The sequence below is a fragment of the Tinamus guttatus genome, unplaced genomic scaffold (assembly GCF_059628265.1).
Source record: "Tinamus guttatus ecotype Peru unplaced genomic scaffold, ASM5962826v1 Tinamus_guttatus_pri_ptg000033l, whole genome shotgun sequence".
Lineage (NCBI taxonomy): Eukaryota > Metazoa > Chordata > Aves > Tinamiformes > Tinamidae > Tinamus > Tinamus guttatus.
The window spans coordinates 3,015,827-3,030,268 of record NW_028288567.1 but is presented as its reverse complement, the minus strand read 5'-3'; the positions used below and the strand labels follow the sequence as shown (position 1 = coordinate 3,030,268).

The 14,442-nt window shown below is 35.5% G+C and overlaps 1 protein-coding gene across 1 annotated transcript in view; it reads left to right on the top strand.

Annotated features, from left to right (window-relative positions):
* Positions 1-14,442, top strand: part of USH2A (usherin) — a 356,467-nt gene that overhangs the window by 109,336 nt on the left and 232,689 nt on the right. Inside the window, exon 21 of the mRNA XM_088531950.1 lies at positions 13,788-13,918. Within this exon, the coding sequence (XP_088388076.1) occupies positions 13,788-13,918 (131 nt within the window). The remainder of the gene's footprint in view (positions 1-13,787; positions 13,919-14,442) is intronic.

The following is a 14,442-nucleotide window of genomic DNA, read 5'->3' as shown; positions in this document are numbered from 1 at the left end:
TCACAATCCGACCAGATACTTTGTATCTAAAGCTATCTCAGAATTTTTCATTCTGACCACATTTACATGGACATGAATTGGGATTATAGTTGCTGTTACAAGGACAAAGGTTTAGAGCAGCACAAATCCTTATTGTTTTATGGATTAAAGAAAGTGGTTATATAAACCATTTTTTGTCAGGTAGGGTAATTAATACTGCTCTTCTATTGTGCTTTACTTTAAAAGTTTTTTGATTTACTAAAAATGGCACTTCACCAGCAGAAGTTCTGTCATTGATAGAATGTTTGCTCACTCTTCTGTAGTAAGTGGTGGGAGTTTGGGAATAGTGCAAGTAGAGGTTCTAGCCCTTGGGTGATTTTGTTTTATGTGTTTTCAAGTTGTTCAGAGACTTGCTGCGCAAGCAGAGAGAGAGGAGGGGGAATCCATTCACACAAATTATGGTCTTGGTTCCCATCAACTTTAATAACTTGATGAACAAAACAGAGGTTAGACCGACAGGTAGACAGTCCCACATAATATCTTATGAGCAGGAAACAAATTATTGTGTGAAATAATGTGGGACTACAGCAAAACCTCATAGGGAAGATTCAAGAAAGGGGTGGGAATGTCTACCATTTGGAAAGACCTATTGCATGATAAAGGAAAAAAAAATGTATGTTTCTCTTGGAATAGAAGTAATGCTGTCCATTAAAGTTTTGGGGCTATTCAGAGTGGGTTTCTTTACAAACATTCTAAAAATTTATTTGTAATGTTTTGGAGGCATTATTCAGTATTTTTAAAAGAGGAAATCTGTTACTACACTCCAGCTTTCAAATGTAGGTGTTGCCTCCTCCATCATATTCTTCTTGAGTCTCCTTTGATCTTTGTTTTATATTTTTCTATTCCATGTCGTTCCAGATCGGGGATCAAAATATACTGATTAGACCTACTTGTTCCAAAACCACATTAAACAATCATGTTAGCCCCCCTGTTTTTTTCAGAAGTTTAGGATATTCCTGTATAAATTTTGTTATACTTACTGTGCTGTATCTGCTATGGAGTAAAAAAAAAAAAAAAAAAAAAAAAGCTGAATGGGAATCCTAGATGAGGCTAAGACTGCATAATTTGTTTTATGCTGGACCTTCTGCCCTTCACGGGGAGCAGAAGAGGGCCAGGCAAATGTCAGAGGTGGGAATAGGGCAGCACGGTACTCCTGTGGAATTGCAAAGTGGCAGCCAGCCGCAGCCAGCCAGGGAAATGACCAGAGGCCAGGGTTGCTTCCAGACAGAAGCGTCCACAATTTCTGTCTTTGTAAGGCACCTTCTGAAATTGTCTCATGCCTTAAAGCCTCAGGACACATACTGCCTGTTGTAGGAGGAAGCATATTAATAGTCCGCAAGCAGATAAAGCCGGTCCTTCCCAAGAGATCGGGCTATGGGCCAGGGCCGAGCTAGGTGTAAGGGTTCAGGGTGCTCTCCAGGGAGTCATGGTAGTCCCACACTTCCTTCCTATAACAGTCTGGGATCGCTCTGTGTCCTGGAAGCCCTGCTTCCAGCAGCTTGACGCAGCAGCAACATTCCTACTCTGAAATGGCCTGGAAGAGTCACATCCCCTTCAGGAGGCATTCAGGCTCCAAGGCGATGCCAATTTACACTAGAAATCTCTGCCTAATAATTACACCAGCTAAACTTTGTAGTAGCCTAACGTTGCTTATTCTATTTTTAGAGGCTTATTTGGTGTTTTTAACTGCATCTGTTAAAAAAAAAAAAAAGAGTTCCTTTTTATCTACTTCTATTGGTAAGGATGAACTGAGATTTGTTTTTCTCTCCTTCCCTTACAGTGCTCTAACTTTGCAGGCAAAACTTTAATTAATCAGCAAGAGTTAGATAAGTTACTTGCCACTTGAGTCCTCAGGCAGCACAGAGGACAAAAGAAGGTGACTTGGAGACATTACTACATTGCCTGGACAAGGCATAGAACTTGTTAATTTATATATTTTTTTATGTGGGTGTCTTTGCATAAGTCCATTTAAAGTGACGATCCTGGACATCCTGGAAACTAAAGGGGGAATTCAGAGTATCAGACTTGAACTAAATCTATTACTAAAACTGAGCTATTAAAATCTTGTAATCAGTCGTGATTTTCATGACTGTTGTAGAAAGCCTTATACCTTGGACATAAGGGAGAGGGAGAAAAAAAGAAAGAATTAACTTCGTGAATTTGTTACAAGAGGAGGAGAAATTTCCATATTATTGCCATTCAGAAATAGTCATGTATTCTAAAATCACTCATGTTTTAAGAAATAATGTAAAAATCAACACAAGGGCAGGGTATGTCAAAGTTGTCTTTAATTCAGGATTCCCTTAAGGTAATTATGATTCTAAAAAGATGATGTGGAATCAGTCTATCCCCATCTTAAAATATCACAGCACATTGAAGCGAAATAATATTGTGCTATGTTAAAGAAATAGAGTTAGGGAAATTATTTTTGGATTGTCCTTATCTCTTTGTTTAGATTAATAAAATTGGTTGAATGTTAAATCTTGCCTTAGAAACAGAAAGTTGGTAGTCTCTGCACTAAAGAATTTTAAGTATAAGATGGGATTGACTATACATGCATAGAAGACCGTGAAGGGAAACTTTATTAAATTTACTGCTTAAAGTCTTCCTTGTGCCCTTGCAGTTGAATTTTTTCTATGTTTAGTGTTGCAAATTAACTTATATTGGGCAAAAAGAATTACGTTAGTGTTTAGAAAATATGCGCTACATCAATTAATTTCTTATGATTATAAGCTTTTTTTGTTACTTTCTCATTTGCCTCAGGTTCAGCTGTTGTATAAATCACGTCCTTTATTTAAGCCCTCATAGGCTGAGTTACATGGCCATTCATACCATTGAAATGTATTTTCCGTGCTTCAGATGTCATACTGATTACGGTAAGGGATATAGTTCAGAATTTGTAAATTTACTTAGTTTCCTGCAGGTATTGATTAGAATCAAGGGGCAATCGCAGACTCCTGCACCATTCGAGGAAATCACTGAAGCACTGACAGATTTTGCTGCTGGCTAGTGCTGCTTTGTCTCTCAGCCGGCCTGATGCTTTTGCAATATGCTTCTCTGCATCCTGACATGCACAGAAAATATCAGCTCTGATCCTCCGCTGAGGAGACGCGAGCGCTTCCCGGGTAGCAGGAAGACGTGAACTCAGCACCACCATTTCTTCGTACCATCCCAGTTGCTCAGGTGCGGCACAGAGGACACGACATGGGGCCTATCTCAGCTTCCTGCACTGTGTATTTGTCACGGTGCTGTTGAACGTGCTACAGGAGTTACCCTTTCCATTGTACATCACTGCATCCCTCTCTTAAAAACCAAGAGGGCAGGGGCATAATTTGGGAGCTTTTCTGTGAATGATGCAAATCATTATAATTTCACTCAAGTTTGTGGACTTTATAGAACTGCAGCTAAGGCATGGAGTAAGAATTGAATGTATGTCTATATGGAGTGGATCTTGTCTTTGGCTTAGATCAAGTTACATTTATTCCTCCTTTACTCCCTTCCTTCGTAATCTTGGGTTTTGGAAGTTTAATGATAGTTTGAAGTGTCTTTCCAAGTATATGTTATGTCTTCTCCATGACTTTTCCTGCAGCATGCATATCCTTTGGTTTCTCATTTGTTCCATATTTTCTAGCATGTGCTCTTCAGTATTGCTGTACAAGAAGTGGTAGATTTGTAGGTCAGGCAGGATTAAAAGATCTGTGTCCCAAACTGTTAATATTCAGACTGTGAAATTATTTCTCGAAGAGGTCTATAAAGAAGTTGCAGTGCACTATGTAACTTTTAAAAGTCTTTCATTTGTCAACATTTCATAAATTTTAAATGCCTCAAATCCCAGTGAGTTATCTTTACTTTCCCAAGATCATAGCTATTGCAACAAGAATTTATGTAACTTTGCGGGGGGACGCTGAATTTTACTTATCACTGCGAAAGTATTTCCAAGTCTGTTATTATTCGATTGATAAGTAAATGACATCTCAATACCAAGCCAGTTTTGCTGTATATGTTAGACTTGAACAGTAATCCAGGGTTTTAATTCTTGGGAATAAGCTAGACTCCAAGTTGATGATTCACCTTGTACAGCTAGTTTACTGCACTGGGTCACCCTTTTTGTGACATGTTCTTTACAGAAGCTGTGCAGAAAGGCAGGTGAATTTGGTGAATATGGGTTCAATATGCACAATAACTAACATGAAATCTGCTCTTTGATTGCTGGGCCACATGCTTATGGTGACACACCATGAAAGGAGAAAGAAATGGTTACAGTGTTGGAGGCTAGGCAGTGAATACAGGTTCAGTTTTAAAGAAGTCTCCAGGACTGTAACTGTTCTATGTATGATCAGTTCTTCCTTATGCACATTTGGAAACATTAGTGAGAAGAGGCAGGGGTCATACATGAGCTGGAGTCATTGCTAAGAGAAAATTGCTGAACTGATTAGTTCCCCATGCAGCATTTCCCTGTGTTTTCTTCCATATTGTAGATTAGGCTGAGTTGTTTTCTTTTGCTGACTTTGGTGCCTCTAATCACATGGTCAGAGAGCAGGGCCACTGTGCAGGATTATGCTTAAATCTACCTGCCCAATGGAAAAGCAGATGGATTGAACTTTTTTCTTTCCATTCTGCACTTCTGTACAAAGGTGATCTGTTTCTTAATAATTCTTCTGTGATCTGTTATGGTGATGCTTGAGATGTTGAAGTTAGAACCCAAAGATGTTTAGGTAGATATGAATCATATTCTAAAAAAATATTTTGTGTAAATGCTACAAGACATTTGGAATACTGTCATCAGTTTTTGTTTTTTTAAGCATTTTTTTTCAACTTTAATTGTCAATCTAAAAAGGCTGTAAAACTTCCCAGGTGCATCATCAAAAGGTATCTAGACTGTGTTTAACACATATATTAGAATGGCATGTGGGGAATACCCAGAGCAACAGAAGAGAGCTATGATCATTCTCAGAGATAACATAAATTCTTACTTGGAGGGAAAAATAAAATTTCATATTTTCTTTCTCTGGTGATTCAAAGTGCTTTTTTTTTTTTCTTTTGGTTCGTTTGTTTTTGGTTTTTATCTTTTTAGATCTTGCTTCCAAAACTCATAAAGCAATTCATTTATTCAACCAAATCTGTTCTTCCTAGGTCCAAAGGCACATGTATAGCAGAACATAATGTGAGGGAATGTTACTAGCTTTTTCAAAGCAGTACCAACTGCACTTACAAGGTGCAGTTCCATTAGGTGGCAAATACCTAGCAATTAATGAGCCTTTATAATACCCTACGTTGATGGAGGTTGAGGAAACTGGCCACCGTCAGCAGGTATGTCATGTTATATCGATTGTACACGCCTGCAGTGTGAAAAAAGCAAGTTTGCCTAAATGTAAAACCTGCTTATTACATCCAAGTTCTCTTGTGAACTAAGTCCCTGCAAATAAAACCATTTTTTAGACTTCTTGTGAAAAAGGTCATTATGACAAGAATAGTCATGGGAAATACTGTCACAGATACAACCAGATGAAAACATTATATAATTGTTCCAGTTATTTTTTCTTTTTTTTTGTTTTTCTTTTTTTTAATATTAACATCAGGTTTGTTGGAGTTTATTAGTCTGCCTTAAAAGTTTGTCTTAACCTGATATATTAGATTTTTTTCACAGTTCTGTCATAGGCATTTTTTACCGAGTGTGTAACTTGGATTTTTTTTTTTTGCTTTGTTTGCTTTGTGTTATATTTCTGTGTAAAAGGCTTTTTTCTTCTTGTTACATTTCCATTTTTGTCCTATAGTATTTCTCAAGATATTCCTTAACTTTATTGTTCTTCCCAGTATGTACCTTGCCTACAATAAATTTCTTAGTGCAAAATTTCCACTTTATTGTGCTTCCGACTTCTTTGTTGCTTGATGGGATTTTGTCCTGGCTAGTGCACTGTTGTCTAAATTTGCTGTGTTTCAGATCATTACACCGACTTTAATTTTGATGTATTTGTATTTTATTCTGCTCTAGTCATATTCTTTTCCCATAATTAGTTAAATTACTCTCTGTGCAGTGTTACAGTTATAATACTGCGTGAAATATAAAATGAAGACTTATATTTGAGCTTCTATTTACAACTACTGACCTCTACCTCTCTTTTTCTGGTTTTTCTGTGATATTGATCTTTTATAGATTGCACTGTTGTAAACCTTTGAAGTGATCCTTCTTGTCATCGTATTTTTAATAATTGTAATTTGCATTGCATTAACACCTTGAAACATTTCTCCCCTTACTCTTGTTGTATGTGAAAACTTCTTATGCAGTACTTTGTATACAGTGTAAACTGTTCTTTCTAAAGAACAGTTCTCTCTAAAGAACAGTTCTAAAGAACAGTTTCTAAAGAATAGTTCTCTCTAAAGAATTTATGTTGAAATTAAGGTGATTGCTTGCCTCTGTATCCAAAGCTTAAAATATTACAGTCCAAAGTAAAGAAATCATTGATAAAGGACTTTTAGTTCCAGGAACTGTATTTTTATTGCTTTAAGTATTTGTGTAAATAGCTATTTTTTGGCTATAATGGCAGGGAAATGCTAAGAGATTATTGTATCATCTGCATCTCTCTGCCAGATTTTACCATTATCTCAAATATCTTTATCTTCATTTATTTGTTAGATGAATGTGGCAGAATGTCCAGTACCCTTTGGGTCTTGAGAAAATTTCAGATTCTTTTCATGTCAATGCTCTGCAGATTGTCATAATTACCTTTCTCTTTTCACTAGCAAGTTGTCAGGTGACTGATGAAGAGTTTCATCTTTGTTTTAAACTTTTTTCCCCTTTAATTTTCTTGAAGACAATCTTGTTTGTGTTGAGAGGATGTTGAGACTTCCTTCTCTCCCCTTCTGTACTCAATCTCATATCCTTGTACTGTGTCCTCTTCCTTGTCTTTTGCCTTTGTCTACATATGAGAGTATCTAGTCTTTACTGAGTGGATTTTTTAAAAATAACTGTTTTATTTAAAAGCAAATCCTTTCATTTATTTACTACATTTCTTTTTTATATTTCTGGGAGATGAACTGAGTGAATGTGTCTCCATTGGCCTAGTTAATTCTAAACTGCTAGTAGCTATTGGTGTGCCGAGAATCTGCCCCACAACACATTATGCTCTGCATAATATGCTCCATTTGGTGAATGCTTTTGAATAGTGCTTGAGTAGTTTTTCTAGTTACAAATGTTGACACTTTGCTAATTTTGCTATTTTTAAAGACAACTTGGACAAAACAGGAAGGGAGTTTTCAAAAAATTATAGAACCTTACACAGGTTCCATTGCCTCCCGTCCTCCAGAAGGGAGCGTGGAGGCATGTGGGATTTAAAGGATGGCTCTTGGGTCACATACCTCAGTCAAAGGCTAGGTACAGACTCAAGGTCTCCTAATTTTGAATCTCTTCATTTAACCACTAAGTGTTACTCTCTTCCTGAAAAAGTGTCACTGTAAGTGAGGGGAGAAAGTGCTACTAATACATCAAATCTTATCAAATGACTTTAAACTTATCTTAGCTTTCTTTTCACCAAGGTTTGCTGTAAATCTTTTTTCACTAGGGAGTAACAGGCCTGGTGTCCTTGCTAAAAGGATTGATTTACTATATTCATATGGAAACAGCAACTTCATATGGTTATGTTATAGTGAATTAGAAACCTATAGCCTGTTACTCCTGTGTAACACTTTCCCTGTGGAATATGTTATAGAGGTCTATTTGACAGAAACTTAGAAGCGTATGTGTCTTCTGTAGAGAACAGCAGAATAAAATATCTTCTAATATGAGCAAATTTCTTTTTCTTCAAATACTCTAATTGATTGTTCATTGGGCGCAGTCAGCCAAAAGTGGAGAGAAACTTTGTACAGACATCATTAGTTTTTCTCCATTTAAAGATTAATCATGAAGAGCTCTGGCTCTTTAATTCTGTAATTTGTATATTTAATGGGCTGCTGCAGAATCTATGACAGTAATTAGCATAGCCTGAAAACTCATTAATACGCAACAACATGATTAATGCAGCATTAATGCAAACATGACTGAAGTTATTTAGGTTACGTAGTAAGAAGATTAAAGCTAAAATGTCCTGTTTGTTTTACCAGTAGTGGGTATAATGGGATAGCAAGCAAAATGAGGAAAAAAAACAGGTATCAAATTAGTCATTTTAGTGTAAAAGAAATTCTCTGTTCTAATCTAATGTTTTAGCTTGATAGCTGGTTCACACAGAAATTACTACACTTTGTCCCTTTTTTATTCATTTATCATGCTTTGTATTTATGCTTGTTCAGTCCTTTATTTTGGTTTATTTTGGTTAACATTTTGGCAGTTATGAAGACATCGGTAAGTATTAATACATTACAAGAAGAATCTTCAGATTGAGGTTCTTAAACTTTCACAAAATAGGGTTTTTTTGTTGTTGTCTTAGCTGACTCTGAGATCAGTGTTTTTCTAGCCTCTTATTTGCTTTAATATAATCTGAAATACAACAACAGGAGTTGCTGAGCTGGAACTGGACACAAGTTACATCTTGGAAAAAGCAGACTGTATGTTGTGTACATATGTATGTGTCTTTTGAGTATATATTTTCAAATATATTTTCTATGTCAATATATGGAACCTGTTCCTGAACCAGATGTAACAAAGGATAGTTTGGGGAAGACTGTTTAACTTCTCTGTTTTTGGGGAAGACTGTTTAACTTCTCTGTTAAACAAAACCCACAAGCCTACAGACTGTCATAGAGTCATTCTGAAAGGTGATAATTCCTGTTGATAAATGTACTTTGATTAGACAAAAGCATTTGCACGTAGTCTTGGTGTTAAATAAATGCTTAAAGTTGTCATCCCGGAGTAGCGTTGAGAACCTAATGCTGCAATCAAAATTTTCCTCTGTGATTGCTATTAATTTCAGTTGACATTAGACACAAATACGGGCCGTAGTAAACCTAACGGGATGCAGCAATGTATAGAGCAATGCAAACAGGAAATACAAATTGGGTTTCTTGGAGAAATTGCATTTGAAAATGCTGTGTATCACAAATTATAGAAAATGAATTCCTTATAATGCCTTGTGATTTTTCAGAAAATAGGCAGCTTGCTTTCTTTTCCCAACTGCAGTGTTGATAGTTTTCCTTTTCTTTCCTGGATGCACAAAGAAAATGTTATGATATGGTAGATTATCTCATTACTGTTTTTACTTCTTAATCTGACATATAAGACATATATGTCATATGATTGTTATAGGCTGTGTTTATGATATGAAAATCTAACTGTGTTCTGACTCTGCATCAAAGTTGAAAAGACAGCTATAAGACTGTTCTTTTTACTTTAGGAAAGGTCTTTCAAGGCAATAATATATAGGCTTTGGTAATGTGCTGTGGGAATATATCAGCTCTCTGTATGGATGTCTAAATATGTAATGATTCTAAAAGTTTTATTTGTTGTCCATTTTGAATCAAATGTCCATTTGAATGGCCTTTGAATGTACACTTCTGGGAAAGGTACAGGTGTTTTAGCAGAGTTTATGGGAAAAAGAAAGTTAATCCAGAAAGTAACCTAGAAAGTCTTAAGCAGGGTATTTTGTTGAAATCTTTCAGATATGTTTGATAGATGTCTCCAATTACTTTGCACCCCGGCCTGTTTTCTCCCCTCAATTCCTCACCCCTCAAATTTTAAAAACTCAAAATATATCTTCTTTGAACACTTTGAATATTTTAGTATTTTGAAATGTTATATTTTCTCTTCTAAACTAAATTCAATTTAGTTAACTTGTAAAGATATTCTACAAGAAATGAAACCTCTTTAGTTTGGGTGAATAAACTATCTCAGTCAAACAAAACCTATTTTCAACTTTTTATTTAGCAAGCATAAAGTGGAAAAAAACATAAGGATTAGTTTTCAAAACTATGCAGTTTTGTTATCAAAGTGAAAAATTCATTGCTAGAATAATTATAAATGACTATATGTATATATTACACTAATCTGAGAGCTGCTATAATTTACATGTTTTTCTCAACTACCAACTGTCTTTTCTAAACTGAAAATAATCCCATGTGCTCTATGAGTTTGCTCTGAGCGAGAACTGCAGTCAACTTCACAAGAACACGTAATAACTTATTAATACTTTTATGAAGATCTTGCAAGGTGTATTGGGTTGTAAAAGGAAAATCTGAATGCAACTGTGAATTTGAAGCTGAAATGTGACTGAAATTCTTAAATGTGTTATACTTTTATAAGGAAAGTAATGAGGTAGTATAAAAATCATTTCATGTGCCTTTTTCTGCATTAGATAGCTGGTTTCTGACTCGTCTACTGCTAAAGGAATAGTATATTTTTTTAGTTTAATATTAGCATATTAATGAAATGAACGCTCAACGTTGTACGCACTCACGGGATTGCATACTGATGTAACTACTTGTTTTAATACCTGAAAAATGTCCTATTAGTCACTTACATCCTCTGGATGTGCCATCTCTGAAATTAGGATAACAATCTAATCACAATTCATTATTACAAACCCTTAACTCCAGGTACGTTCTTCCACACTTCAATACGAGCATTTTCCCGTTTTTCCAGTAGTGACTACAATGAAGAAATCAAATGTTAAGCAAGCACATTTCTTACCAATAATATTCTGCAAACTTTGCAGGTCAGCTATGTGAAAAAGATACTCTCTGTAAAAGATAGCACAGGACACAGGAACCAAATGAAAATATATATATATATTTTTTGGTTTTAAATTATACAAATTTCTTATCCTATCGGGATCTTCAAAGATACATGAATTTGTAGGGGCAGAGTCTTTCTGTAAATTGCTTAATTAAGTGATTGCAAATGAAGTCAGAGGAATTTGCTTTATAGTCTGTGAATGAGAAAGATTATTTGATAGTCTCTGTCTCATCACTAATTGATATGACATTGTGGCAACTCTAGAGGTAGGAATTAAGTAAGGTGTTTGTAAACCCTTTGTTCAATATACAAGGAAGAAGGCTCCTGTAAAACATTTCAAAACCTGGAGAATTGCAATATTTTCACTATGGAAGAGCCATTTCTTTTACATTTTCTAACACTTACTGTTGAATGATAATGGTGTTTTTGGAGACAGTCAATTATTTTATTTGCAGATTTCTGAAATTAGATGTAATGAGGGATCCTTTGGTCTTCAGAAATGTCTCTGGTACCTTGACAAAAATATTGATATCTTATTAAATTAATAGGGCTTTCTAATGTTGGGATTATAGGCCAACAGTCCCAGCCTTTTCAGCGCATATTGTGACTGGAAATGCGCAGAACCTTAAAGAAAGCAATAGCAGTGATTTCTGAGCAATGCAGAGCTATTCTGCCTCTATCTTCCTTGAAGTATGGCAACTATTTTTTGAGATTTTTAGTTTAAAAAGTATAAATGAAACTCAGAAGAGCAGAGAAAAGCTGAACTGTAGAAATACTCTTTGAAAAGGCAGATTAACTTTTCAACTAAAATAAGTTTTTAAGTTAGGTAAAAAGGCTTTTGCATAATGCATAGTCTGAGTTCTCTCTGTGCTCGGTGTAGTTGTGTGCGGTTGCTTTTTGTAGGTATTTTAATATCATGATTATTGTTGTCTAGAGAGAATATTTCTTATCTGCGATTTCATCATGTTATATTGCATGAGAACATCTGCATGACTAGGAAATGTGGGTCAAAGGATATTTCTTATGGGTACAGATAATTAACAAGCATTATCTAGTATGAATATGTATCAGAATTATGGTTCTTTAATTTCTTATAATAGATTGTCTACATGAAAAACTTTCATCACTTGTTTTCTGTCTGACATAAGATGGTGAAAATGTGTGCGAAGAGACTCAGTCGTTTGATAGAGCTGGGTGGAAGAACATTAAATTGCACTGTTTTATAAAAATATTTTAGGTTGAAATGTAATGGAAGTGTATCTGAAAGAAGTAGCATTGAACACACATGAAAATATTTCTGGAAAATTGCTGCATATAACAGGGATATGGTTTTCTCTTCCTTTCACCATTTCACTGCTATCTTCCAACTGCCTGACTCGCCCAATATACGTAACTCTTAGTTTACAATACATTGTTTTCAAACTAAGCCAGTTTTAGCATGAATGAACCCTGGAATTATTTTCATTCAATCCTTTTCTACCTGTTCATCTCTGAAATTAAAAGAGAGAAAAAGGAATCATATTCCAGCAGGAGGGATCCAAAAACATTCGCTTCTGTGCTGTTGATCAGGTGTTGGTATTGTGATATGATTGCACGAAGAGGAAAGAAAAAAGGAGAAAGAAGTAAGGTTGTATTGCACAAAGTGGGGCGATATAGATATGCAAATAGTTGCATCTCTTGAGTACTAAATAACGATGTAGTGTGGAGATGGTAGATTTACACTGTGATATAGAAGTGGCATGCTTATGTTTTACTTTGATCTTGTCAAATGTGTTCAAGGACCTTGCTGGGAGATGTCTGTGTATTAACACTAACTCAAGGGAAGCAGGTCATTTATGGTGCCCATCCAGTTTGTAGAAATTCTCTGTTACTCTTTTCTCTCTGTTTCAAGGGGGGAGGTTTCACATACTTCACAGTGTATCCCTAAACTACATCATAGACTGGGCACAGCCTAGACTGCCCTGATCACTTTTAAGACCTGCTGCTGAGGTTTTCCTTACATTCTAACATTGTTGGTCAAAGTTGCTGTAGTACAATTAGCAGGCACACAGCCAAATCAAAATTGTGAGATACCAGAATATGGTGTAATACTGAAAAAATAAGTTGTGTATGACTTAGTTGTGCCCAATTGCTCATATAGTTTTGAAACTGCTGTTTGCTTCTGTGAGAAGATTTTCTAGGGAAGAGCTTAAAAGCAAACTTGTATGATCCTAAAAAATGGTTATCCAAAACATGTTTGTTTGTTTATGTATTTCTCAAAATTAGGATATATAAAATTTCATGAGTCACTTCATTAATGTATCCCTAGATGTTTCCTAAGTAAGTTTATACAGTGAGTAATAATATTCCAGTATTTACAAACTTTTTAATTAGTTTATGCTTTAATATTTTATTTGTGGTAAAAATCATGTAAAATAATGTACAAGAAAAAAACAACACTTTTTTTTTTGAATGATATTATATTTACTTTATTAGTTTATCAGAAGACAAATGGAGGACTATTGATTTCAAAGGTTCTTGATTAACCGTCATTCATCAACTATCCTTGGCTCGTTTATAATTTTGCTTAAATTTGTTTTTTTCCAGGTGCTTTTTATGTACTTAGATGCCATCATATGCATATATTTATATATATATCTCCCCTTTGGAACCACAAAGCCATTATTATTCACAGAAAGCCATTACTGTAGTAACGTCATTTCAGCTTTACAGATAGAAATGTTAAGGAAGAGGTGAAAGTCCATGTGCAAAACTGGACTTAACTTTTTCTGGTTCTTCCTATTCATCAGCCATTAGAACAGTATGGTGGTGCTACACGATCTTTAGAAAGAGGTTACTTAACAGCGTAAGTCACAATTTTGTGACTTTTTTACAGATGAGTCATGGCTTTGAAATCACTGGAACATCTCTCAGAGCTTAATTAAAAATGGGTTAGAAGAATTCCTCCAACAAAGATTAATCTAGGTTTGAAGTGAACAAAGCCTCTATGCTAAGACTTAGCATGGCTTAGGTTTACTATTTGTAAGTAGACCATAAGAATTCACAAGAACCATTTTTAACAGTAACCGTATTTGCTTTTTTTCACCAGGTATTAAAGTTAAATTTAGAACGCAGGAACCTGATGGTTTAATTTTTTTCTCTGCTTCACCTGGGAATCAAGAGGAATACATTGCACTTCAGCTGAGGAGCGGTCGTCCCTACTTTCTTTTTGATCCCCAGGTACAACAACAAATTTCACAAAAAATAGATTTAGTACATATTCTAAGAATTGTTTCTATAATTGGTAAGGGTGGTGGGACTTCAATTCGTTTAAGTTATGTTTTGCAGAACACTTAATATTACAAATTTTTAGTTACTTGAGGTATCTACAGCTTAATTATTTTTTTGAATTGGATACATGTTGTTGCGGTTTGATGCGGGGGGCAAATTTGGTAAGAGATGAATCCCCTTGCGTTCCAGCTGATCCTCAAAGGTTAGAGGGACTGGGAGTGGGGGGACGCATCTCTTAATAGGGATACCAAACACTGTGTTAGCTATACACCCAACTCTGGCAGTAGCAGATTCACCCACAGTCTGCTGACCCATCGGTCTGATCGCCTTCCTAGGAGTGAAACGAGTTCCCAAATAGTGTGATCCACTATAAGCTAGATTCTGGCAGTATCGGATTCACTGACAGTCTGTTCAACTGTAGGTCGGGTTCACAAATAGCACAATTTATTCAAATGCAACATTTGGAAAACGGG